At 42.7% G+C, this 27,891-nt stretch overlaps 1 protein-coding gene across 1 annotated transcript; it reads right to left on the bottom strand.

The window, feature by feature from the left end:
- Positions 1-1,705: 1,705 nt before the first annotated feature.
- On the bottom strand, positions 1,706-27,357 carry LOC110925124 (myosin-6-like). Its single transcript, XM_022169095.1, has 3 exons — positions 26,971-27,357; positions 26,703-26,894; positions 1,706-2,119 (listed from the first exon to the last, which is right to left on the bottom strand). The coding sequence occupies exons 1-3, from the start codon at positions 27,355-27,357 to the stop codon at positions 1,706-1,708; spliced, it is 993 nt and encodes a 330-aa protein (XP_022024787.1).
- Between the last annotated feature and the right edge of the window lie 534 nt (positions 27,358-27,891).

Below are 27,891 nucleotides of genomic sequence, written 5' to 3'. Positions count from 1 at the left end.
GGCAGCCATCTTGGATGACCCCTATAATTCAATATCTACAAGAAGGAATACTCCCAGAGAGCAAGGAAGATTCAGAACAAGGCCCTGCATTATGAAATTAATGGCGATATTTTATACCGAAAGTCCTTTTTGGGGCCCTTATTGCGCTGTGTAGACCCCCAAGACGCGAATTACTTGATCAGAGAGATTCACGAAGGGATCTGCGGCATCCATGCAGGGCCACGCATGGTTGTCGCAAAGATTATGAATGTTGGTTATTACTGGCCAGGGATGCATGTCGATGCTCTAAGGGAGTTGCGCAAATGTGACTCATGTCAAAGACACTCCCCGAAGACCCTGCACCCGAAGAATGATCTCATCCCTGTATCCACTGCTTGGCCTTTCCAGCAGTGGGGAATTGATATGGTGGGACCTTTCCCTGACGCTCCGGGATCGTGGTCGTTGATTATTTCACTAAGTGGGTGGAGGCCAAAGCTCTTGCCTCGACTACTGCAATGATGGTGCGCAAGTTCATCTGGGGGCACATCATTTGCAGATTTGGTTTACCACTCAAAATCGTCACAGATAACGGTACCAATTTTGCTTCAAAAGATCTTCAGAATTGGTTGAAGGAAATGAAAATTGAGCACACCTTCTCCTCCGTTGCGCATCCTCAAGGCAATGGTCAGGTGGAAAGTGTCAACAAAAGTATCGTCGAGGGGATAAAAGCCCGACTGGGCACAAAGAGAAGAGGTTGGGTAGATGAGCTCCCGAGCATCCCGTGGGCTCATCGAACCATGCCGAAGACAAGCACTGGCGAAACTCCTTTTAGCCTAGTATACAGCTCGGAGGCAGTTATCCCAGCTGAAGTTGGACTCCCCTCACCGCGCTTGACAGCAGTCAACACGGTTGACAATGAAGCAGAGCGCCGTCTCGACCTAGATTTACTGGAGGAAAGGCGCGAGATCGCGCGTATTAAAGAAGCAAAGTACAAAACACAGCTGGAAAGGTACTATAATGCGAGGGTCCGCATTTGTACCTTCATTCCAGGAGAGTACGTCTTCAGAGACAACGAAGCTTCAAACGCTAAACGCCCAGGAAAACTAGCACCCAAGTGGGAAGGCCCATACTTAGTGCACGAAGTGCTTGGGAAAGGGGCATACAAATTGCGCACTCTGGATGGATACATCATCCCGCGCACGTGGAAAGCGCAACAACTGCGCAAGTGCTATATGTAACTACTTTTGGCCTTGCGCCTTTACTTTCTTATGTTGGCTATGCGCCTTTTCTGATTTTTATGTTGGCTAATCGCCTTACTTGTTTACGGTGTACGTTGGCCTAAGCGCTTGTTTCTCAAATCAATGAAAGCATATGCCTTATGTTTTCCCTTACCATAATGACTTCTACGTTACAAATGCATGTTAAACTTTTGATTAGCACGAAAACACTTCAGTAAATTACGAGCTCTTGAGTTACGCCTCCAAGGTCTTCCGCGAGCATAGCGTGAGACCGGGCAGTTACACTCACACAAGAGCCACACTTACATTTATTCGTGCTAACTTAACCAAAGTTTCTAACAACAGTGCAATAATTGTAACTGGACAAGAAAAGCAAACAAAACATTACATTTAACAAGAGGAGCAATAATTACATGCAAAAGTAACAAGTCACCATCAGTTACATTGGAAACCTAGAAACAAAATACAAGGCACAAAAGCCTATCTATTCATTCGTGACCATCACCATCGCCATCGTCTTTGTCATCGTCATTTTGGTCACCAGCACCATCATCATCACCACCATCGCCCGCCAGCTCCTCCTCATCAGATAACTCAACCATCTCTGGTGGGTCCAGAATAGCCTTAAGACGAGAACACCAGTCATCATGCTCTAAAGCTTTCGTGATCAAGTCCATCACAGGCAGCGCTAGGTGATCGTATGCATTTTCAGCATGAGTAAACTCCGCATTAGCTTCATCAGCCACGGAACAGTGACTTGTGTCAAACTCCTGCCCGAAAATCTCCTCTGCATGCTGCGCAGATTCCAGATAACCTCCACGGTGTCCAACCACGCGCGAGGCATCTATGAGAGCAGCAACAGTCCTGTCCAATTCCCCAGCATTCAAAATCGAGTTGGCCACCTACAGCAAAAGAAATGAATGAGAAATTGGCTTTATTAAACAAAGCACAAGCTAAAAAGAGAACAATACCAGCACTAATCCCCCGCCACGCATCCATTCAGCCTCAGATGACAGTGTGTCAACAATACCCTAGACCTCAGCTGTAACACCTCGGAAATTCCTGTCCAATAAAATAAAGACACGTGTCATGAGGGACAAACGTGTCAGGGAAACCGGAATAAATATAAAGATGTATGGTAGGATTTTAAATGCAAGGGCGTCATGTTATTTCAAAATACCTCTGAACGACCCAAGGGCGACATGTTATTAAAATACCTCTGAGCGACCCAAATTTATAAATCCCAAGATCCTTAAATCGTTTGATAAACATCTTATATATATATATATATATGTATTAACCGGTCGTTTCTAAAGTTCCATCTTTTATATGGAATTTGGATTATTGAGAATATTGCTACTAAAATGCCGAATAAGATTCTTGTGTAAAAGAAATTAATAATAGTTAACTATCATGACCAACTCTTGTGAGAATCCAAGACTTAGAAATATCCGTCACTTTAAAAGATTACAAGATGCCAAGGTTGTAGAAACATGTAAGGGACATGCAAGCATGCAATGGCTGAGCCACTAGGTCCCACAACTGAGAAAGTTAGCATGTAATTCAGAATCCACGAGGTTGCATGGTCAAGACTTGAAGTTTGTGAAATTTTTGTCCTCTGACCATCGGTTACGGACCGCAAGGCCCCTGGCTTACGGTCCGTAAGAAGGGTACCTGGGCGATTTCAGCAAGGGTCGGTTACGGACCGTAACTGTTTCAGCATACGGTCCGCAAGAGGAGCTTACGGACCGCAAGGCCTTAAGCTTACGGTCCGTAAGGCTGTCGCTGGCAGCAGATTTTGGACAGCTGCCTGTTCAGCCTGTTACACCGACTTAAATGAATGGTTTTTAAAACCAGGGACTTGCTAGGTAGTTTATAGCATCATAGAGACACCTGGGATGATCTTGTAACCACTCTAGACTATCTTGGCATCATCTTGGACCTCAAGGTTCACTATAAAAGGGCTTGAAGTTGTAAACACTTTACATGCTCATTTGAAATATTGGTTCAAGACTTCTCTGGAGCTTCCCTGGACAGCAACCAACTTTCATTAGGTCCCTAATCCTTCTTAGGACCTTGTAAGTGCCCTTAACCTCCCTTAATCCTTTCTAGCTTAGTTAATTAGCTAAAAGTCAAACCGTCGTAATTAAGGTTTGACTTCGTGATTAATTATAATGTGCTCTGTCAAATCACGAATTAAAGATACCTTTAAGTAGGTAATTATGTGGGTAACAAACCCTCAAAAGGGTATTTCCAGAATCCCACTCTAACTATGTTAATTGTCGAGTCAAAGTTTATTATAAAAAGTCAACAGAAAGGTTATTTGCGAATTAATGCATATTTAGCAATGTAGGTTACATGCAACCTGTTTGATCAGTAAAATAACTTGGTAATTAATGTAAGAACATGTTCAACTCGACAATTTTCAGTTTAGGCTCGGTTTGGAACCGAAAGTCGAAAAGTTTGACTTCTGCTTTGACTTTCAGTTCTGACCCGTTTAAGCCAAGATTAGGATTGCCTTAGAGCTTCTTTTGAACCTATTTAGATGTTAGTATAACTCTCTGAGATTATACAACTTGGTTAATTGGATATCCTATTCACATGCATGTTTCCGTTAATCGCTTATATGTTGACCATTATGCCCATTTGACCTTAAAACGTGATTTTTGAAAATGTAAAAGGGTAAGCACCTTAGCTACTGATTTATAAACTTGCACCCAAAATTTAAAGTCATTTTGAGGTCTAGATTAAGAGTTATGCTCAATAGCGTAATTAAGGGCTTCTTTGATAATTAAATAGCGTAAATTATGTATAGCCTATCAAAACCCAAATTTTTATACCAAACTTTTTACCCACTGTTATAAAATAATATTTTGGGATTTTTGGTGATTTTTATTTATTTTTAATCTAAGCATAACTTAGTGTTCTAAGAATAATTCGGTTTATGCCGGTTTTGCCCTTTTTAGCCATAAAATGAGTTTTACAAATCCTTTTGACTTCAAACCAATTTCTACTGATTTGTTATGATAAATAAATTATTTTGAGCCTTCTGGAATATTAAAAATATCAGCTTTTTACAGAAAACCCGGAAATGGCTCCAAATCGCCTTTTTAGGCATTTTTAACGCTTAAGTGTGCACTAGAGCCTATTAAGCTTAAGGGTTTGAACCTACTGATGTAATTAGTAAATTGTTATATTCTAAACAGTAGGCAAATGTTTTGAACTCAGAATTCCAGAATAGACCTTTTAGGCACATGTGAAATTACCAAAATGCCCCTACGGTGCATAGTAAGGTTAAAGATAATAAATTTCACATAAATTTGATACCCTACTGTTATGACTTAGTAAATTAAGTATATTTACTAATTGAATCAGACCTGTAACTCAGGTTATCATTTTAACGCTTTTTCACCTTATAAAATGACCAAAACGCCCTTTTAAGGCATAGTTTTGGTTTATAATCATTTGGGGCATAATGGAAGATATCATTCTGATATCACAACATATTTTGAGCATATTGACTTCAAAAACTTGTATTTGACTCTTATGGTTACTCGTTACGCATTATACGCGTTCGGATCGGCTTAAGTGACTAGTTTGGCCGTTTTAGCCGAAACGGGTCAAACCATATCTGTTTGGTCTCAAAATTCAGAATGTGATTATATTACCCATATAAAACAAGTGTGCAAGCTTGTTGGGTCAAAACCACATTCTTAAACGGTCTTCGCCTTATTGTGCGTTTAAAACCGTAATCTTTATATAAAACTAACCAGTCTAAGCTTAAGACCCGTTAGGATTCTAATAGGTTATTAAAACCTTAATTTCCAGATCTAGGAGCCAGTAAAAGCTACTTGCACTCGTTATATTTGGTTTATACTTTGCTCAGGTAAATACGTTTAACTTATTTTCCCTATACGGGCTTGGGGTACGGTATATAAAATACCGCTTGGTCGGGGAATTGACCATAACCGGTCTTGGTTATGTGCAGTCAAATTAACCCGTTTGAAAATGTTGTTTTGTTTGTTTAACGCCTTTGGGGGCTTAATGACCATGTCCCGGATATCCTTGGCATCATTCAAAGAATGGCCACGACCTTAGCACTCGGGTGTAGGCGTACACCCGTAGTGTTGTACAACATGTATAATCGTCGGTACGAGAGAAGTCTTGCGGCTGAATTATATTAAGTGGTGTGTCTATTAAACTTTAACCCGGCACGACCGGGGCTACTGAACGCAGAACGAACATGTAATTCTTTTACAAGATTATTAAGCAAATAATTATCCCAAGTTGTAAAAAGTTTTATGCCACGAGCATTTAAATCAATTTTAAACATTTTCAAAATGAGTCAGTTAAATTGTATTTACCAGTGTAAACTGACGTATTTTCCAAAAAGACTAAGTGCAGGTACTACGCGTAATAGGCTGGTCACTCCTTAAGCATCCATAGAGGTCTCGCAAGCTTAGGATGCATGAAGTCTGTTGAAATGAAGTTTCCTGTTTATTTGATTCTGCCTGTGGATCCTATTTCGACATTTTGTGATACTCGAATATTACAATAATTTAAGTTGAAATGAATCTATCTTTGCTTCCGCTGTGCAATATAATTTGTGTTGTTTGACTATGATGATATCAACTACGTCACGTTAATCCCCCACCGGGCCCACCGGTGACACGTGGAAATTAGGGGTGTGACATCAGCATAGTTATTTTGCGCCACATTCAGGGCAGTCGAACTTATGGCACGCGCCTCCTCGGTCTTTTTCCTGGCTTCCTCGGCAGAAGCAGCTTTCGATCTTTCAGCCTCAAGATCGATCTCCAAGGACTCACTTTTGTCAACCTGCTCTTGTAGGCAACGTTTTAGCTCGACAATCTCGACGTCCTTGGCGACTAGATCCTTGTTTTTTCTTGACAGCTGCAACTTCGCCTCAGCCAGCTCAACCTACGAGGGCCCACCGGTGACACGTGGAAATTAGGGGTGTGACAGGTTGGTATCAGAGCCAACACTGAGTGAATTAAACACTAGCCTTTTGTGTTTAGCCTCAGTGCACGAATTGCACATTCTTCGAGTTCCGAGTCTAGACAAAGAACATAGGACAATCTCTGTTTCGTTTTATTTTATTTTGGGTTTATTTTATATATGTTGTTGTTGATATCTAAAACTTGTATGCAGGTCTACATGCCACCAAGATTTCTTCGCGGTCGAGGCAAAGCACCAGTCACGGGTCACGATCACGAAGCCGGGCCTTCGCATCGGCGTACCCCGTCCATCACCATGAGCACTAGTCCACAAGAGCCGTGGAGGCTCTATGTAGAACCCGGGAGACGGTCAGTTTCCCTCAGCTCTTCACCTTCTTACCAGCACTCCTTTGGGCCTCAATCGGAAAATGAGCCCAACGAGCAACCACCCTCTTTCATACCTTTGCAGAGATCCAACTCGCACCATTCCTTTGGTGACCCAACCCCAGTTTTCCAAAGCCGATTCAACCCGGCCAACATTTTTCCAGAACCCGGGGGTTTTAACCCACTCGAACCAGAAGACCACTTCTCTGGGGATAATGACATGGACGAGGATACTGATCCAATGGAGCCTGCTACAGGAACGCCGAACCACCCCATCGAAATCTCGGATGGGTCATCATTCCACGGATCACCATACCGCGGTCCGGATAGTTATCAAGAGAGGTTCAAGCAGTGGGACTGGTACTTCACACCCTCTGAGCACTCGTCCCCGTATCAGCAACAGCAGCAGCAAGATCCTTCTGAGGATCAACGATTCGTGGCAGTCACTCCGCCACCACCACTACCAGTGGAACAACAGCCGCCTCCGGAGCCACCGAGGCGGAGGAGGTCGAACGCACGGATGTCCGTGCGAGGGGGTGTCCGCATCAGCACACCCCAACCATCAAGTGGCAGCCATTATCCGCCACTTCAGGAGGAAGAGGAAGAACCACAAATGGGGGTGTAACAACCCGCACCTTCGTGCGTTGTTACTACTCGACACACTCGTTACGCCTAGCACCGGAGATTCGGATCATAATGAAATCATATCAATTATATCGCTAAATCGAAGAATAATCGAATAACTACGCATATTCTATCGCTATTACAAACCTATTTTGCATAACACTCACGATGATGTCGAATATGGGCCTAAACTACCCTTCTCGATGAGCGTGAGGTGTCAAAATGTGAGTAATCAACGCTAACGAGGGTTATCGGGTGAGTACTATGACTCTAACCGTCATGACGATGATGGCAATATGAGTAAGTGGTGCCCCGAAAATCATTGTGGCACATCACATCGAAGAACGCACTCGAAGGCACGCGTAACTCGATCACCGCACTGGGAATTGGATACATAAATACGTATATACGGCCCTTTTGTGATTAATAATAATAAATAATTTAATAATTATATAAATATATGAAAATATGGCTCAAACCGTCGAAATCGCACCAAAAACGGGATCAAAAGGCTTCCGAACGGATCAATTCGATCAGGCTAGTCCAATTGGTCAGACCGGCCCAATCAGATAGGCCAGTCCGATCGAATGGGCCAGTCGATCGACTGGGCCAGCCGATCGACTGGGCCAACCGATCGACTGGGCCAGCCGATCGACTGGGCCAGCCGATCGACTGGGCCAACCGATCGACTGGGCCAGCCGATCCAACTGCTGTTGTACCTTCCTTTCCCCTTCCTTGCCTATAAATACCCCTCCATTCACTCCCAAACACTTGTGTTGCTGCTCCTAACCGACCAAGACGCTCCAGCCCTCAAATCTCTCGATTTCTTCCGATTCTTGTAAGTTTTCAACCCGAATCTTGTACTTTCTTGATCCAAATGCAATCCTTCATCTTTCTATCTTTCAAATCCCAATTTTCAACCGTGAAATCAACGGATTTGGGCTGTTCTAAGGTGATGTCACCATAAAGTTCTTCAAAGGTGATGTCATCCCATGAAGAACAACTCAGATTCGGATGATTTACATACGATTCTTCATGAATCTCAACCAAATCAATGTTTTTCTAATCAAAGGGCCACGGATTTGGGATGTTCGGATAGATTTCATCACAAAGTTCTTATGAACTTCAAGTGTTGACCTCATATCATCAAGAACAACTCAGATCCAGGGCATTTCCTAAGTAAAATCAAGGTTTTTACATCAGATCTAGTGATAAAATGATCGATTTCGAGTTAAACACGGAAAAACCGACAAAAACGACCAGTTCCGACGAACGGGGTGATTCCCGGCCGTTAAAACAGGTCGGAATTGACGGGATTTCAGTTGCTTAACACCTCATCGTAACGTCCTAACCCAAAATGCCGAAAAACGCTCGAAAAATCATCGAAAACAGCCGAACAGGATGGCCAATCGAGTGGCCCAATCGATCGAACAGCTAGTCGATCGAGCAGCTAGTCGATCGAGCAGCTAGTCGATCGAACAGCTAGTCGATCGAACAGCTAGTCGATCGAACAGCTAGTCGATCGAACAGCTAGTCGATCGAGCAGCTAGTCGATCGAACAGCTAGTCGATCGAGCAGCTGTTCGACTGGGCCAGCCCAATTACAATATCCAGCCCAATTACAATTTTCAGCCCAATTTCACCATTTTGTCCAATTTTAACCCAATTTAGCCCGATTTCACGCAAATCGATACCGTTTAACGCATAGTAATCTATCACTCACATAAATTGTCTGAAATCAGGACATTCTCCGGCACCGATTCCGCAAACCTAACCGAAAACGCGCTGTGAGTATACTTGACCCCTTTTATCGAATTTTGGGTGTAACATACGTTCCATAACAACCAAACTTATCAAACGAATGATTTAATTGGACTATTTATCACTTGCGAATAACTGTTTGCATAGATATACGTGATGCTAGTACATGTATGCTAGGACTTATACTCGTGACGTCCCACCAAGACTAGTATAGTACTATTTCGCCCGACGGGGTCTAGTTATGCCATCAAGAGTCGAGCATCGAGGACTTAGCTGGTAGTATCAGTTTTGTGAGTATATATGTTGTGTATTACGTTTATGCATGTGGAAATTCGCAGCACTTTTAATCTATTACACTATCACATATCAAACCTGTATACTCGCCAATACTTATGTATTGACAAAGTTTTAACGTATGTTGCAGGTTTAGTCGAAGTTTACATCAAATCAAGCTAGGAAGTCTAGAAACTCATCAAAAATCTAGGTTGTCGGATTTGAATTGTTCGAGAGGACAAGAAATCTGTGATGATTTACGTGATTGTATTGTTTGTTAGTATGGGATGACAAATGTAATAAATATTATCGCAATATAGTTGTTATGGATTCTCTTGAGCAATCTGATTCGCCTAGTGCCGCGCCCCGATGATTCCGCCATCGGTTGGGGTGTGACAGATTGGTATCAGAGCCATAACTATAGGGAATTAGGCAAAGTTTGAGACTCGACCTAGTCCGGGTCGATGTCTTAGAAAAATTGACCTAGTCTATAGTCTAAGTACCTACAGGCCGACTCTTACGAACTCGTTAGGGTTTGTTTGGGCCAACTTGCTACTCTCGATCGAATTTGTTGAAAGTTACAACTATTGTGTGAACACCGCATACTACAGCTTCACACAAAGAGCCTTTCCTAAGGCTAGAAGGTTACTTAGCCTTTCCTAAGGCTGACACAATACACATGTTTTCAAAACTACTCGCATAACAAAACCGAGTGATCTAGTCGAGACCAGGTGTGAAAACCAATAACTCTCGATAGGATCACTCACTCAGCGTATTTTTCTAGCACGAGAACTCTTTGTTGAGCTAGGAGTGACATCCACATCTCGACAAAAGGTCTCCATTTCGAAATTCTGGTGGAACTCTCGGATTTATTCGATGAGCACAACCACAAATGGGAACGAAGTTGTTAAGCCAGGGGTGAAACCCATACCTTAATCAACTGTTCCACTCCATAAAATGGTTTACAAAAGCTCTCACCAAGGTCACGACCATAACAACGACTCAGGCTACGCGAAGACTAGAGAGACGAATGTCAGGAGCTGCATGCCAGTGGAAGCATGAGTCCCCTAGGTCAACGCGTATGCCCGAACTTGTTGGGTATAGTCGGGTTACTTGGGTAGTCAACGCCTAAACACCCAAGGCATTCCATCTAAATTTTACGTATATGGTTTACGTCTATGAGTTTTCAAATTTAAGCCTTACGATTTACCGATTTCTCGATTTATCGAATTTACGAACCTCGATTTACCAAGCGCACAACTTGCACAGCCATCGCAATCTAAAACAAAGACCGAATGATCGCAACAAAACAAACGCCTAAGTACTAGAATTCGCTTACGCTATTTCTCTTGTCACGTCCTCACAAATTCTGAATCAATATCTATGTATAACCTACAACTATATCTATATATGTATTAAATACAAAACGAATCAATTATGTGAGAGTTTAGGAATCTAGAATTTTCCTATGTGGCTCCTATGTGTTTAATTAAATTCTATACCGAGTTTTGATCGAATCAAATCGCATCAAAAGTTCAGAAATCATTATGATCGAATCTCATTCCGAATCCTTCTGTCTAGATGCTTTCCAACAACTCGATCTCGAGACGAGTAGCTAGGAGAAGAGCCCAACGACGCGCCGATAAGAGGATTGCCTCAATTGTGACCAAGGAAGTGGTCAAGCTCATTCCTCAAATTGTCGCGCAAGTGCACTCTCAAAGCCACTCTCGAGCCCCGGAAGACGTCAAGACGGAATCTGCATTCCTCTACAAACACTTCAAAGCCTGTGATCCGATGCCTTTTACGGGTGAAGGAGATGTTTCTCAATTACTCCAGTGGTTCGATTCCATCGGGGTTACCCTTCGTCAGAGTGGGTGCCCCGAGGACCTTCAAACTACTTGCGCCACCGGAGTATTTCAATCCCGAGCACTCGATTGGTGGACCGCCGAACGCAACAAACGTGGGATCTCCGCAGCTTACGCCCTCTCATGGGGCGAGCTGAAGGAACTCATGAAGGAAGAATATTGTCCCCCTCACGAAGTCCAGAAACTAGAAAACGAATTTTGGGAAATCAAGCAAGCCGAAAGTTACAATGCGAGCTATACAGCAAGGTTCAAACAGCTTAGCGTAATCTGCCCAAGTCAAGTCGATACTCCAAAGAAAGCTATCGCGAAGTATATTCGTGGCTTACCGGAGTGTGTGGGTGATTTTGTCGAAGCTGCAAAACCTACTACCATCGAAGAAGCCTACCGTCTAGCCGCAGAGCTCAACAGCAAACGAGTCGTGGACGGATTCTTCTCCAAGAAGCCTGTCAAACGAGCTCATCAAGCAATCATCATCCACTCATCCGACGATTCCTCTGGAGAATCGGTCGGTGGTTCATCTGACAGCTCCTCGGAGGATTCTTCTAAGGATTGCTCCGACAATGCCTCCGCCAAATCGTCAGACGAATCCGAAGACGACGCTACATCAACTCAAGAAGCCCAACCGAGCCGCAAGCGAAAGACAGTGAGCCCAGACTCTTCAACAACTGGACTGCCGCAACCCGAACCTCTCCGATCAGTTCCAGTTCAGTCAAAGCGAGCTTACAATGGATCTCATCCCCTGTGTTTCACATGCACGTATCATCACCCGCTAGAAGCAAAATGTCGCTATTGCGCAAATTGCAACTGGTATGGGCATTATACGTCGCAGTGCCGTACAAGACCGTGACCTGGAAGGAAGTCATCAGCAACCGCCGTCTCCACAAGTATCCACAACAACGTTATTTTGATCCTAATGTTGTTGTAATAATCCGACTTATCGTTATCATTTCTGGGACTTATTTCATATATCATCGTGTGTGGATTCTATTTCTCTTACAATCGAGCACTATCTAAACGCTAGCACTATGTACTATATTATGTATTTTATCCCAATAACACTCTTAGAATGAGCTACGGTATACGTGCAAGGGACAACTAATCACGGGTGCACACGGGATTACCTTGGTCAGTGCACGGAGATCGTAGTGAAGTTCTAATGGTGCCATAACGTTTAAAAGCACGGTCAAGGGTCTTGGTCGTGTCAACAACGTGTGACACCAAAGCACGGGGCATAAGTAGTAGGGGTGACGCGGGGGTACGCTTTACCATACTACCGAAACTTCGTGAAGAAAGTGCCATAACGTTTCAAAGCACGGTCAAGGGTCTTGGTCGTGTCAACAACGTGTGACACCAAAGCACGGGGCATAAGTAGTAGGGGTGACGCGGGGGTACGCTTTACCATACTACCGAAACTTCGTGAAGAAAGTGCCATAACGTTTCAAAGCACGGTCAAGGGTCTTGGTCGTGTCAACAAAGTGTGACACCAAAGCACGGGGCATAAGTAATAGGGGTGACGCGGGGGTACGCTTTACCATACTACCGAAACTTCGTGAAGAAAGTGCCATGTGGAGTTGGACGTTATTAGACCTATTATACTATTATGGTTAATTTGACACTCTACCATCAATCACAGGGCGTAACAAAACTAAACCGCATCACTGCGAGGCTTCTCGTAAGTCCGCGTACACAAATTGCCACATCGATGAACTTAGGTAAGTTCACCCCGAAGAGCAATTGGAGCAACGCGAGACTGGTCGTAAAGTCTAGAACGCAACTTAATCGCAGTTTTGCCGAATCAATCTCGCAATCAAATCAATCGATATATGGCTCGGAATCGCAATCGTGTCATGTGTTTGTCTAGAAATCTCTAACGCTAGTTGTTGTCAATTGTGTGAACTTCTATCAGCTGGTGTGGATCGCCTATTGTGGATTCGCTAGACGAGTATCGAGAACCACTCGCCGTCTTCCACTATTGACGCGCCTCGCACCTAATCCATCAACTCGATACTCTTAACGTGGTTCGCTATTACTTATCAATGCACGCATTCTACGTGTCATGTTAGCGCACAAGACCTCGCTTCACGAGACGAAACTAACAAGGTTGAAACACGGTGATGTTTTGACCATATTAGTTGACTTTGTGGAAAAAGGCCGTGTGGGCTAGCCTTAGTACTATTCGTGGTGTAATCAGTTCAATCAATCGTCTATCACTCGCAACGCAACAATCGTCTCTTATCAATCTGTTGAAATCTATTGTCAATCGATGTTCGAATGTTACTTGGAAGTCATCGCAGGTGGTGTAATGTTAGGGTGCACGACATTGCTTCACAAGATAAAACTAATATGGAAACATGGTGTTTGCCATATTAGCAAGTCTTGTGGAAACGTGCCATGCAAACTTCGTGTGTAATCAAATCGAAATCTCATTTACCCAAATCAAAATCGTGTCATTCGTTGCCCAACCAAGCATACCATATCAGCGTTATGCGACCGGACTACTCGCACCCGCTGCCTACGCATGGTTTGCATCCAACTTATTTCTATTCAAACCTCGGTCTAGCACCTCATCGCTAGGATCAAGGGAATCGAAATTCTATCTGTGTCTTATCGGCACGCATGACACTGCCTCATGAAACAGAGTTAATATGGGTAAAGCATGGTGGATACGCCGCTGGTACTTCCTATATATAAGTGTTTTAACCATATTAACGAACTTTTGTGGGAAGGTGCCACGTGGGGCCCGATGTAAGTTATTTTTCCATAGCATTAAGGAAAACCTATTTTTATAAAATTTTTACTAAAACCGTTGGACAAATGAAATTCCTTACAACATGGAGAAAACATTGAATCAGTTTGGCTCCGTGCCCAATGAAAATTTCATAAGTCCAATTCTTTTCTTAAAAACCTTTGCAATGACCGACAGGAATCTTCCCAAGAACGAGGGTTCGGCAGTCGAGTTCCGCTCGAACCCACGTTGTAGGAAAGTTTTCTTAAAACTTATTTTGCCACCTGATTCTTTTAAAAATGTAAAACTCAAAACCTGTTATCAAACAACAAAACCCTCCACATAGCGCTGGTGTGGACATCAAAACGGTCGACACCGCGCCATGAGGAGATTTTTCTTAATTAACTTCGAAGATTAATCGAGTATTGGTAAGTTTAAAACGCTAGGGAATTGCTCTTTGTGTGTGTTACCACTTTTAACTAATCGAATCGTATCTTCTCTCCGTTCTCACTCGTCAAATCTTAATCGATCGCTCGTTATCTGGACGCTATTAATCTCTACTCTCAATCGCATCAACTCTTACGACCCTACTATTGGATTAATTTCGGGACGAAATTTCCTAAAGGAGGGGATACTGTAACAACCCGCACCTTCGTGCGTTGTTACTACTCGACACACTCGTTACGCCTAGCACCGGAGATTCGGATCATAATGAAATCATATCAATTATATCGCTAAATCGAAGAATAATCGAATAACTACGCATATTCTATCGCTATTACAAACCTATTTTGCATAACACTCACGATGATGTCGAATATGGGCCTAAACTACCCTTCTCGATGAGCGTGAGGTGTCAAAATGTGAGTAATCAACGCTAACGAGGGTTATCGGGTGAGTACTATGACTCTAACCGTCATGACGATGATGGCAATATGAGTAAGTGGTGCCCCGAAAATCATTGTGGCACATCACATCGAAGAACGCACTCGAAGGCACGCGTAACTCGATCACCGCACTGGGAATTGGATACATAAATACGTATATACGGCCCTTTTGTGATTAATAATAATAAATAATTTAATAATTATATAAATATATGAAAATATGGCTCAAACCGTCGAAATCGCACCAAAAACGGGATCAAAAGGCTTCCGAACGGATCAATTCGATCAGGCTAGTCCAATTGGTCAGACCGGCCCAATCAGATAGGCCAGTCCGATCGAATGGGCCAGTCGATCGACTGGGCCAGCCGATCGACTGGGCCAACCGATCGACTGGGCCAGCCGATCGACTGGGCCAGCCGATCGACTGGGCCAGCCGATCGACTGGGCCAACCGATCGACTGGGCCAGCCGATCCAACTGCTGTTGTACCTTCCTTTCCCCTTCCTTGCCTATAAATACCCCTCCATTCACTCCCAAACACTTGTGTTGCTGCTCCTAACCGACCAAGACGCTCCAGCCCTCAAATCTCTCGATTTCTTCCGATTCTTGTAAGTTTTCAACCCGAATCTTGTACTTTCTTGATCCAAATGCAATCCTTCATCTTTCTATCTTTCAAATCCCAATTTTCAACCGTGAAATCAACGGATTTGGGCTGTTCTAAGGTGATGTCACCATAAAGTTCTTCAAAGGTGATGTCATCCCATGAAGAACAACTCAGATTCGGATGATTTACATACGATTCTTCATGAATCTCAACCAAATCAATGTTTTTCTAATCAAAGGGCCACGGATTTGGGATGTTCGGATAGATTTCATCACAAAGTTCTTATGAACTTCAAGTGTTGACCTCATATCATCAAGAACAACTCAGATCCAGGGCATTTCCTAAGTAAAATCAAGGTTTTTACATCAGATCTAGTGATAAAATGATCGATTTCGAGTTAAACACGGAAAAACCGACAAAAACGACCAGTTCCGACGAACGGGGTGATTCCCGGCCGTTAAAACAGGTCGGAATTGACGGGATTTCAGTTGCTTAACACCTCATCGTAACGTCCTAACCCAAAATGCCGAAAAACGCTCGAAAAATCATCGAAAACAGCCGAACAGGATGGCCAATCGAGTGGCCCAATCGATCGAACAGCTAGTCGATCGAGCAGCTAGTCGATCGAGCAGCTAGTCGATCGAACAGCTAGTCGATCGAACAGCTAGTCGATCGAACAGCTAGTCGATCGAACAGCTAGTCGATCGAGCAGCTAGTCGATCGAACAGCTAGTCGATCGAGCAGCTGTTCGACTGGGCCAGCCCAATTACAATATCCAGCCCAATTACAATTTTCAGCCCAATTTCACCATTTTGTCCAATTTTAACCCAATTTAGCCCGATTTCACGCAAATCGATACCGTTTAACGCATAGTAATCTATCACTCACATAAATTGTCTGAAATCAGGACATTCTCCGGCACCGATTCCGCAAACCTAACCGAAAACGCGCTGTGAGTATACTTGACCCCTTTTATCGAATTTTGGGTGTAACATACGTTCCATAACAACCAAACTTATCAAACGAATGATTTAATTGGACTATTTATCACTTGCGAATAACTGTTTGCATAGATATACGTGATGCTAGTACATGTATGCTAGGACTTATACTCGTGACGTCCCACCAAGACTAGTATAGTACTATTTCGCCCGACGGGGTCTAGTTATGCCATCAAGAGTCGAGCATCGAGGACTTAGCTGGTAGTATCAGTTTTGTGAGTATATATGTTGTGTATTACGTTTATGCATGTGGAAATTCGCAGCACTTTTAATCTATTACACTATCACATATCAAACCTGTATACTCGCCAATACTTATGTATTGACAAAGTTTTAACGTATGTTGCAGGTTTAGTCGAAGTTTACATCAAATCAAGCTAGGAAGTCTAGAAACTCATCAAAAATCTAGGTTGTCGGATTTGAATTGTTCGAGAGGACAAGAAATCTGTGATGATTTACGTGATTGTATTGTTTGTTAGTATGGGATGACAAATGTAATAAATATTATCGCAATATAGTTGTTATGGATTCTCTTGAGCAATCTGATTCGCCTAGTGCCGCGCCCCGATGATTCCGCCATCGGTTGGGGTGTGACAGGGGGGTCCATCAAACCCCATACCAGAAGTCAACTCAGTGCCTGTGGCACCTCCTTCGGGTTTTGACAACCCAATTCCTGCTTATTCGGCGGCATACAACCCGTTTGAAATGTCGGGCCACAACAGCTTTAACTATGCCAACGTGGACCCATATCAGGAGGCTTGGGATTACAACGCTCGACACCCTGAAGGGCCCTATGGTGGTCCTTGGACTACCGGGTACCCTCCGTATGTGTTCCAGCAGCCACCTCCTCCTCAGCCGTTGTACCAGCCACCGCAGCCACAGCTTATTCCCCCGGAGGGTCAGCAGGAGGTTCTTAATAGGTTAAACCAGGTCGAACAAGAAGTTCGAGAAGACCGCAGAGAGCGGCAAGGCTTCTTCAAGGGTCTGTCAGACTTGCTAAAGGGGAAGTCCAAGAGGAGGGGTCACTGAAGACCTTGTTGTTTGTTGCTTAGTTGTAATCAGTCCCTGCGTGGACTTGTTATTTCTGTATTCAGCTCCTGCGCGAGCTTGTCTCTTTGTATTTTGCCCCTGCGTGGGCATATCTTTCAGTTAACCCCTGCGTGGGTTTGTTTGTTATTTTGTTTGTTGTTAGTTGTATTTCGCCCCTGCGTGGGCATGTTATTTGTAGAAGTCCCGTTTAGGGCAAGTATGGTACTATTGAATCTTTATTTAATGAAATGTTGCATTTAAAATTTTCATGATTATCGCTACAAATAAGTATATGAATAAACTTAAAATAAAAAGGTAAAAATGAAAATAACATTTCATAAATTAAAGAAGACCTACCATTAACATAAATGGCAAAATCTAAAAAGGGACAAGACCTAGCCACGTGTCATTTTAAGACAAGGCCAAGAAGGTATCTCCATAATTAGATTCAGGTCCATAATTAACGTCTCAACTTAGGATTGATCTGCGTTATTAAAAGAATCTAAGGGGTAAGACCTAGCCACGTGTCGTCATAGACATGGCCAAGATGGTAGAACCTGTCTAGAAGATTCCAAATTCGGTCAACATCTGTAAGTATGTTAACATACTGGGCAAATTGTGACACAATAAAAGTCACATGAGCCATCATTGAAAATTGGGTTAATATAAAATTCCCTGTAAGTAAATGTCCATTCCTTGAGAATGAAGTGCCTACGGGTAATAATTAATGTCCTAAGGACTAAAAGACAGTTTGAGTCTGCAACTCACTGTCTAGAATAGGGTAATGAACTGTGATTCAGACCCTAATACCTTGATTCTGTAAGAATCCGGGTTATAAACTAACACTGTCCTTGTGACTAAGTTATATGTTAATTCTTAACTATAATATAGGATTATAATACAGATCCTGAATTATTATATGATTAATAAGTTAACCTGCAATGGCTATTTAAAACCATGGTTAATAAAATTCATAAACTACTGTATTAGCTATTAAATAAAACCTTGCCCATTATTGTTTATATGTAGCAATTGAAGCTACATGGCGGGGTCGGATGAAGTGAATAGTCGTCCGGTGGAGAACCACGATAATGCAAAGATACAGTTAACTGGTGCGGAGTTGAAAGCACTGGTGGATGACGCGGTTACAAAGGCATTAGAAAGGCAGTACAGTGAGTACAGTGGGACCCACAGTAAAACCCTGTCCACACCACATAATAAGTCTAAGACTCATTCTGAGGCTCACAGCAAGCCACCTTCTGTCAAACCCAAGTCTAAAAAGGAGGAATCCAAGAAGGAGGAATCCAAGAAGGAGGATGATAGACACTCTTCAAATGAAAATGATAACCATTCCAAGAAGATTGTGCTTTATGATGCCCCACGTGCCAAGGGTTGCACGTATAAATACTTTGTGTCTTGTAAACCCCGGGATTTCACTGGGGAAAAAGGGGCGGTGGACTGTATGACTTGGCTTGATGAGATGGAGACAGTAGTGGATATAAGTGGCTGTGCTGAAAGGGATATTGTGAAGTTTGTGACACAATCCTTCAAAGGTGATGCACTTTAATGGTGGAAGTCGCTGATTCAAGCCACCGGAAAGATACCGCTATACAACATGTCTTGGGAACAATTTGTTGCCCTAATCAAAGAGAATTACTGTCCCCAGCATGAGGTTGAAGGAATAGAGTCTGATTTTCTATCTTTGGTGATGAAGAACCTGGACTGCCAGGCTTACCTCACAACCTTCAATACCTTGTCAAGGCTAGTTCCCTACCTTGTAACACCTGAACCAAAAAGGATAGCTCGTTTCATTGGGGGTCTGGCCCCAGAAATTAAAGCAAGCGTCAAGGCCTCTCGGCCCACTACTTTTCGATCAGTGGCTGACATATCTCTGTCCCTTACAAAAGACGCAGTTAGACAGAGATCACTGAGGGCCGCAGATGCCGAGAAACGAAAACGCGAGGATGATGGTTCGCGACGCTCAGATAAGAAGCGTAAGGGCAATGACGACCACAAGAAAGGGTCGGGATCTAAGAAGGGAGATCAACAGGCGGGTGAAAAGCCCAGGTGCAAGGTTTGTAAGAAGCACCATTTCGGGAAATGCAGGCAGGAGTCTAGATCCCAATCTCAGCAGAAATTATGTGGGATTTGCAAGTCCCCGGATCATAAGGCATTAGACTACAAGAAGCTTAAGGATGCCACCTGCTACAATTGTAATGAAAAGGGACATACTAGACTCAACTGCCCGAAGCTTGCCAAGAAAACGGAGGAGGGAAAGAAGACTAATGCAAGAGTCTTCCGCATGGACGCAAAGGAAGCCATTCAGGACGATAATGTCATAACAGGTACTTTTCTCATTAATGATGTCTACGCAAGGGTATTATTTGACTCTGGGGCGGATAGGTCCTTTGTAGATAATAAGTTCTGTGAACTGTTGAAGTTACCTGTTAAAGTTTTAAGTATGAAATATGAAGTGGAATTAGCTGATGGAACAATAGAAACAGTTTCGACTGTGTTAGATGGATGTGTCTTATCCATTAGGAACCACTCTTTTCCTTTGTCCTTGTTACCCTTTAAGCTACCAGGCTTTGATGTAGTGATAGGAATGGATTGGTTATCGCGTAACCAAGCCCGGATAGTGTGCAATAAGAAACAGGTAGTAATCAAGACCCCATCTGGTGAGCCACTCACTATTCAGGGAGATACTCAACACGGAATGCCAGAGCGTGTGGCCATGCTTAAGGCATCCGGATGCACGAGTATGGGTTGTGTCATTTATATGGCAAAAGTAACCATTGACGAGAAGAAGCCCAGGATCGAATACATACCGGTCATTTCTGACTATCCCGAGGTTTTTCCGGAGGAACTACCTGGTTTGCCACCAGACAGGCAGGTGGAATTTAGGATTGACATCATCCCCGGAGCTGCACCAGTAGCCAGAGCACCATATAGATTAGCACCAACAGAGATGAAGGAATTAAGAACACAGCTAGATGATTTACTAGCTAAAGGTTTCATTAGACCTAGTTCATCTCCATGGGGAGCGCCGATTCTGTTTGTCAAAAAGAAGGATGGATCAATGCGTCTATGCATTGATTACCGTGAGCTAAACAAGGTTACTATCAAGAACAGATATCCTTTGCCTAGAATCGATGATCTATTCGACCAGCTTCAGGGAGCGAGTTACTTTTCTAAGATAGATCTCAGGTCAGGCTATCATCAACTGAAGGTTAAGGAGGAGGATGTTCATAAGACCGCGTTTAGGACTCGTTATGATCACTACGAGTTCCTAGTGATGCCTTTTGGGCTCACTAACGCACCTGCCGCATTCATGGATCTCATGAATCGCGTATGCAAGCCTTATCTGGATAAATTTGTCATCGTCTTCATTGACGACATCCTCATCTATTCAAAGAACCAAGCTGACCATGAGAGGCATCTTCGGTGCATTCTTAAGCTGCTCCATCAAGAGAAGCTCTATGCCAAGTTTTCAAAGTGTGAATTTTGGCTTCGCGAAGTCCAGTTCCTTGGACACGTTGTGAGTGAGCGTGGAATTCAAGTGGATCCCGCCAAGATAGAAGCTATCATGAACTGGCAGGAGCCCAAGAGACCTTCAGAGATTCGTAGCTTCCTAGGTTTGGCTGGATACTATAGGCGTTTTATTGAAAACTTCTCCAGAATCGCTGCACCCTTGACGTCGTTAACATGTAAGAACATTAAGTTCAATTGGGGGCCTAAGCAGCAAGAATCTTTTGATATCTTAAAGCAGAAGTTAAGTAACGCACCAGTGCTGACTCTACCAGAAGGCATTGAAGAATTTGTGGTGTATTGTGATGCATCACACACCGGAATGGGTTGTGTGTTAATGCAAAAGGGCAAGGTCATAGCCTACGCTTCACGTCAACTAAAGGTGCACGAGAAGAATTACACCACCCATGACTTGGAGTTGGGTGCCGTTGTATTTGCACTAAAGCTTTGGAGGCATTATTTGTATGGGACGAAGTGTGTAATCTATTCCGACCATAAGAGCCTTCAACACCTGTTCAATCAGAAGGATTTGAACATGAGGCAGCGACGATGGATGGAAACCTTGAACGATTATGATTGTGAAATAAGGTACCATCCAGGCAAGGCCAATGTAGTCGCAGATGCTTTGAGCAGGAAGGAAAGAGTGAAGCCGATAAGGATCAATGCCAAGAGCATTGAAATCAAGAGTAGTTTGAATGAAAGGTTGTTAGCCACACAAAAGGAAGCTGGGTTGGAAGCTTACTATCCTGAGGAGAAATTAGGAGTAGCTGAAGAACAGTTGTCCTACGATAAAGACGGAATGTTGAGATTAAATGGACGAATATGGGTTCCTGTATATGGAGGACTTCGTGATGTTATCCTCAAGGAAGCCCACAGTTCCAAATATTCCGTCCATCCTGGAGTTGATAAGATGTACCAGGATTTAAAGGCGAATTATTGGTGGATAGGCTTGAAAAAGTCTATAACTGCTTATGTAGCTAAATGCTTGACGTGTGCTAAAGTCAAAGCTGAACATCAGAAGCCGTCAGGTTTACTGCAACAGCCTGAAATTCCCACATGGAAATGGGAAATGGTGACGATGGACTTCATTACCAAATTACCTAAGACGCCGAAGGGAAATGATACTATATGGGTCATAGTTGATAGACTGACTAAGTCAGCACATTTCCTGCCCATTAAAGAGACCTTCAGCTCTGACATGCTAGCCCAGTTGTATGTGGATAAGATTGTGACCTTGCATGGCGTACCAGTATCTCTTATCTTAGATCGGGATACTAGATACACATCTCATTTCTGGAAGAGTTTCCAACAGTCTCTGGGCACTCAATTGTATTTCAGTACGGCTTACCATCCTCAGACGGATGGGCAGAGTGAGCGTACTATTCAGACGCTGGAAGACATGCTGCGTGCATGTGTAATTGATCTAGGAGGAAGTTGGGACAGGCATTTACCATTGGTCGAGTTCTCCTACAATAATAGCTACCATACTAGTATTAAGGCTGCGCCTTTGGAAGCACTATATGGTAGAAAGTGCAGAACGCCCATTTGCTGGGTAGAAGTGGGAGATACGCAATTATCAGGTCCTGACTTAGTCTTCGAGACAACGGACAAGATTGTCCAAATTCGCGACCGCCTGAAAGCTGCTCGAGATAGGCAGAAGAGCTATGCGAATGAAAGGCGAAAACCTCTCAAGTTTGAGGTTGGCGATAAGGTTTTGCTCAAAGTATCACCTTGGAAAGGGGTGATGCGATTTGGAAAGAAAGGTAAGTTAAGCCCAAGGTATATAGGACCATTCGTGATCATCGAATGTGTAGGATCAGTGGCTTATAAGTTAAACTTACCTGAGGAGCTCGATGGTATTCATAATGTATTCCACGTCTGCAATCTGAAGAAATGTCTAGCTGACGAGTCGCTAGTCATACCACACACGGATGTGCATATTGACGAGAGCTTAAAATTTGTGGAAAAACCTGTGTCGATTGAAGATCGACAGGTGAAAAAGCTTCGAAGAAAGCTTGTACCTATTGTCAAGGTAAAGTGGGACGCTCGCAGAGGTCCTGAATATACATGGGAGTTAGAGTCCAAAATGCAGGAAAAATACCCTCAATTGTTTCCTTAAATCTCGAGGTCGAGATTTCTTTTAAGGGGGTGAGGATGTAACACTCGGAAATTCCTGTCCAATAAAATAAAGACACGTGTCATGAGGGACAAACGTGTCAGGGAAACCGGAATAAATATAAAGATGTATGGTAGGATTTTAAATGCAAAGGCGTCATGTTATTTCAAAATACCTCTGAACGACCCAAGGGCGACATGTTATTAAAATACCTCTGAGCGACCCAAATTTATAAATCCCAAGATCCTTAAATCGTTTGATAAACATCTTATATATATATATGTATTAACCGGTCGTTTCTAAAGTTCCATCTTTTATATGGAATTTGGATTATTGAGAATATTGCTACTAAAATGCTGAATAAGATTCTTGTGTAAAAGAAATTAATAATAGTTAACTATCATGACCAACTCTTGTGAGAATCCAAGACTTAGAAATATCCGTCACTTTAAAAGATTACAAGATGCCAAGGTTGTAGAAACATGTAAGGGACATACAAGCATGCAATGGCTGAGCCACTAGGTCCCACAACTGAGAAAGTTAGCATGTAATTCGGAATCCACGAGGTTGCATGGTCAAGACTTGAAGTTTGTGAAATTTTTGTCCTCTGACCATCGGTTACGGACCGCAAGGCCCCTGGCTTACGGTCCGTAAGAAGGGTACCTGGGCGATTTCAGCAAGGGTCGGTTATGGACCGTAACTGTTTCAGCATACGGTCCGCAAGAGGAGCTTACAGACCGCAAGGCCTTAAGCTTACGGTCCGTAAGGCTGTCGCTGGCAGCAGATTTTGGACAGCTGCCTGTTCAGCCTGTTACACCGACTTAAAGGAATGGTTTTTAAAACCAGGGACTTGCTAGGCAGTTTATAGCATCATAGAGACACCTGGGATGATCTTGTAACCACTCTAGACTATCTTGGCATCATCTTGGACCTCAAGGTTCACTATAAAAAGGCTTGAAGTTGTAAACACTTTACATGCTCATTTGAAATATTGGTTCAAGACTTCTCTGGAGCTTCCCTGGACAGCAACCAACTTTCATTAGGTCCCTAATCCTTCTTAGGACTCTTATAAGTGCCCTTAACCTCCCTTAATCCTTTCTAGCTTAGTTAATTAGCTAAAAGTCAAACCGTCGTAATTAAGGTTTGACTTCATGATTAATTATAATGTGCTCTGTCAAATCACGAATTAAAGATACCTTTAAGTAGGTAATTATGTGGGTAACAAACCCTCAAAAGGGTATTTCCAGAATCCCACTCTAACTATGTTAATTGTCGAGTCAAAGTTTATTATAAAAAGTCAACAGAAAGGTTATTTGCGAATTAATGCATATTTAGCAATGTAGGTTACATGCAACCTGTTTGATCATTAAAATAACTTGGTAATTAATGTAAGAACATGTTCAACTCGACAATTTTCAGTTTAGGCTCGGTTTGGAACCGAAAGTCGCAAAGTTTGACTTCTACTTTGACTTTCAGTTCTGACCCGTTTAAGCCAAGATTAGAATTGCCTTAGAGCTTCTTTTGAACCTATTTACATGTTAGTATAACTCTCTGAGATTATACAACTTGGTTCATTGGATATCCTATTCACGTGCATGTTTCCGTTAATCGCTTATATGTTGACCATTATGCCCATTTGACCTTAAAACGTGATTTTTGAAAATGTAAAAGGGTAACCACCTTAGCTACTGATTTATAAACTTGCACCCAAAATTTAAAGTCAGTTTGAGGTCTAGATTAAGAGTTATGCTCAATAGCGTAATTAAGGGCTTCTTTGATAATTAAATAGCGTAAATTATGTATAGCCTATCAAAACCCAAATTTTTATACCAAACTTTTTACCCACTGTTATAAAATAATATTTTGGGATTTTTGGTGATTTTTATTTATTTTTAAGCTGAGCATAACTTAGTGTTCTAAGAATAATTCGGTTTATGTCGGTTTTGCCCTTTTTAGCCATAAAATGAGTTTTACAAATCCTTTTGACTTCAAACCAATTTCTACTGATTTGTTATGATAAATAAATTATTTTGAGCCTTCTGGAATATTAAAAATATCAGCTTTTTACAGAAAACCCAGAAATGGCTCCAAATCGCCTTTTTAGGCATTTTTAACGCTTAAGTGTGCACTAGAGCCTATTAAGCTTAAGGGTTTGAACCTACTGATGTAATTAGTAAATTGTTATATTCTAAACAATAGGCAAATGTTTTGAACTCAGAATTCCAGAATTGACCTTTTAGGCACATGTGAAATTACCAAAATGCCCCTACGGTGCATAGTAAGGTTAAAGATAATAAATTTCACATAAATTTGATACCCTACTGTTATGACTTAGTAAATTAAGTATATTTACTAATTGAATCAGACATGTAACTCAGGTTATCATTTAACCTTTTTTCACCTTATAAAATGACCAAAACGCCCTTTTGAGGCATAGTTTTGGTTTATAATCATTTGGGGCATAATGGAAGATATCATTCTGATATCACAACATATTTTGAGCATATTGACTTCAGAAACTTGTATTTGACTCTTATGGTTACTCGTTACGCATTATACGCGTTCGGATCGGCTTAAGTGACTAGTTTGGCCATTTTAGCCGAAACGGGTCAAACCATATCTTTTTGGTCTCAAAATTCAGAATGTGATTATATTACCCATATAAAACAAGTGTGCAAGCTTGTTGGGTCAAAACCACATTCTTAAACGGTCTTCGCCTTATTGTGCGTTTAAAACCGTAATCTTTATATAAAACTAACCGGTCTAAGCTTAAGACCCGTTAGGATTCTAATAGGTTATTAAACCTTAATTTCCAGATCTAGGAGCCCAGTAAAAGCTACTTGCACTCGTTATATTTGGTTTATACTTTGCTCAGGTAAATACGTTTAACTTATTTTCCCTATACGGGCTTGGAGTACGGTATATAAAATTCCGCTTGGTCGGGGAATTGACCATAACCGGTCTTGGTTATGTGCAGTCAAATTAACCCGTTTGAAAATGTTGTTTTGTTTGTTTAACGCCTTTGGGGGCTTAATGACCATGTCCCGGATATCCTTGGCATCATTCAAAGAATGGCCACGACCTTAGCACTCGGGTGTAGGCGTACACCCGTAGTGTTGTACAACATGTATAATCGTCGGTACGAGAGAAGTCTCGTGGCGGAATTATATTAAGTGGTGTGTCTATTAAACTTTAACCCGGCACGACCCGGGCTACTGAACGCAGAACGAACATGTAATTCTTTTACAAGATTATTAAGCAAATAATTATCCCAAGTTATAAAAAGTTTTATGCCACGAGCATTTAAATCAATTTTAAACATTTTCAAAATGAGTCAGTTAAATTGTATTTACCAGTGTAAACTGACGTATTTTCCAAAAAGACTAAGTGCAGGTACTACGCGTAATAGGCTGGTCACTCCTTAAGCATCCATAGAGGTCTCGCAAGCTTAGGATGTATGAAGTCTGTTGAAATGAAGTTTCCTGTTTATTTGATTCTGCCTGTGGATTCTATTTCGACATTTTGTGATACTCGAATATTACAATAATTTAAGTTGAAATGAATCTATCTCTGCTTCCGCTGTGCAATATAATTTGTGTTGTTTGACTATGATGATATCAACTACGTCACGTTAATCCCCCACCGGGCCCACCGGTGACACGTGGAAATTAGGGGTGTGACATCAGCATAGTTATTTTGCGCCACGTTCAGGGCAGTCGAACTTATGGCACGCGCCTCCTCGGTCTTTTTCCTGGCTTCCTCAGCAGAAGCAGCTTTCGATCTTTCAGCCTCAAGATCGATCTCCAAGGACTCACTTTTGTCAACCTGCTCTTGTAGGCGACGTTTTAGCTCGACAATCTCGACGTCCTTGGCGACCAGATCCTTGTTTTTTCTTGACAACTGCAACTTCACCTCAGCCAGCTCAACCTACGAGGGGTAGAAGATTCAAAACACATTATACAAACAAAACACAAAGGGAGAAAAAGATAAACGTGTCACAAACCTCAGCATTCTCCTTTGTTGCCTGCGCATCTTCAACCTTCCCGGTCAATTCCACAACCTTACCCTCAAGCTCCGTAATCTTTTTGAGAGCCGCGTACGCGCGCTGGTTGTCCTTTTCACATATTCTCTTGAACTCACCACGCTCCTTGGACAATAGCTCCTCAGCCGCAAGGCCTTCGCGACCCCACTCTTCTGATTTCCTATCAGATTCAAGTTTCGCCTTTTTCTCAACAAAGGCAGCTTTAGCAGTCTCATAATCTCTCACTTCTTTCAACATGCGGTCACGATATTTCTCCAAATCAGTCCATTGTGCGCCATTTGCGCACAATCTGGTGATTGGCAGCGCGAGTGTTGGCCTCCCCAACAACATAGAATTGGTACAACCCATCATGGGTTCGCGCCCTTTGGTGATTCACTTTGCCAGGAGTGAAGGAATTTAACAACCATTATCGACATGCCGAGAAATCCTTGAATGTGTCTTTTTGCTTCAGACCCCACAGAGCTTGGTGTGGAGCATTGCCGCGCAACTCCTCGGTATATGTCTTGTAATACAAATCTCAGATAGTATCTTTTGGACCGATAGGAGATTGCAGCACAAAACCTCCAGGGCCACCAGAGCTCGCGCCACCAGCAGCAGCAAGTTTTTCTTTATCAACAGCCGAACCAGAACCACCAGCAGAGGCTACTTGAGTAGTTTGAACGGGGGCATCAGCTGATAAAGGTTTAACCGGTTTCTTCACCTTCGGACCTTTCCCCCTCTCATAAATGGGCTGATCATGCCCGGTGATATGAACTTCCTCCGGACCCTGCGCCTTTTCAAGAGGAATAGCAGCAGTAACCTCGGGCTCCTTGGGTTCAGTAGGAGGCTGGTCAACATGCCCCTTTTTTCTCCATCTCTTTCTCAATAGGCTTCTCGCCAGCC

This window comes from Helianthus annuus, chromosome 11, assembly GCF_002127325.2.
Source record: "Helianthus annuus cultivar XRQ/B chromosome 11, HanXRQr2.0-SUNRISE, whole genome shotgun sequence".
NCBI classification, from domain to species: domain Eukaryota; kingdom Viridiplantae; phylum Streptophyta; class Magnoliopsida; order Asterales; family Asteraceae; genus Helianthus; species Helianthus annuus.
This window is presented reverse-complemented; position numbering and strand designations above follow the sequence as displayed.

Excerpts from the sequence above, each read along its gene's own strand:
- LOC110925124 (XM_022169095.1), bottom strand. The coding sequence starts at position 27,357 with ATGGGTTGTACCAATTCTATGTTGTTGGGGAGGCCAACACTCGCGCTG. Across the intron at positions 26,895-26,970 it reads CAACAAAGGAGAATGCTGAG|GTTGAGCTGGCTGAGGTGAA; the intron begins GTTTGTGACACG and ends TACCCCTCGTAG. Across the intron at positions 2,120-26,702 it reads CCAGGAAAAAGACCGAGGAG|GTGGCCAACTCGATTTTGAA; the intron begins GCGCGTGCCATA and ends CTTTTGCTGTAG.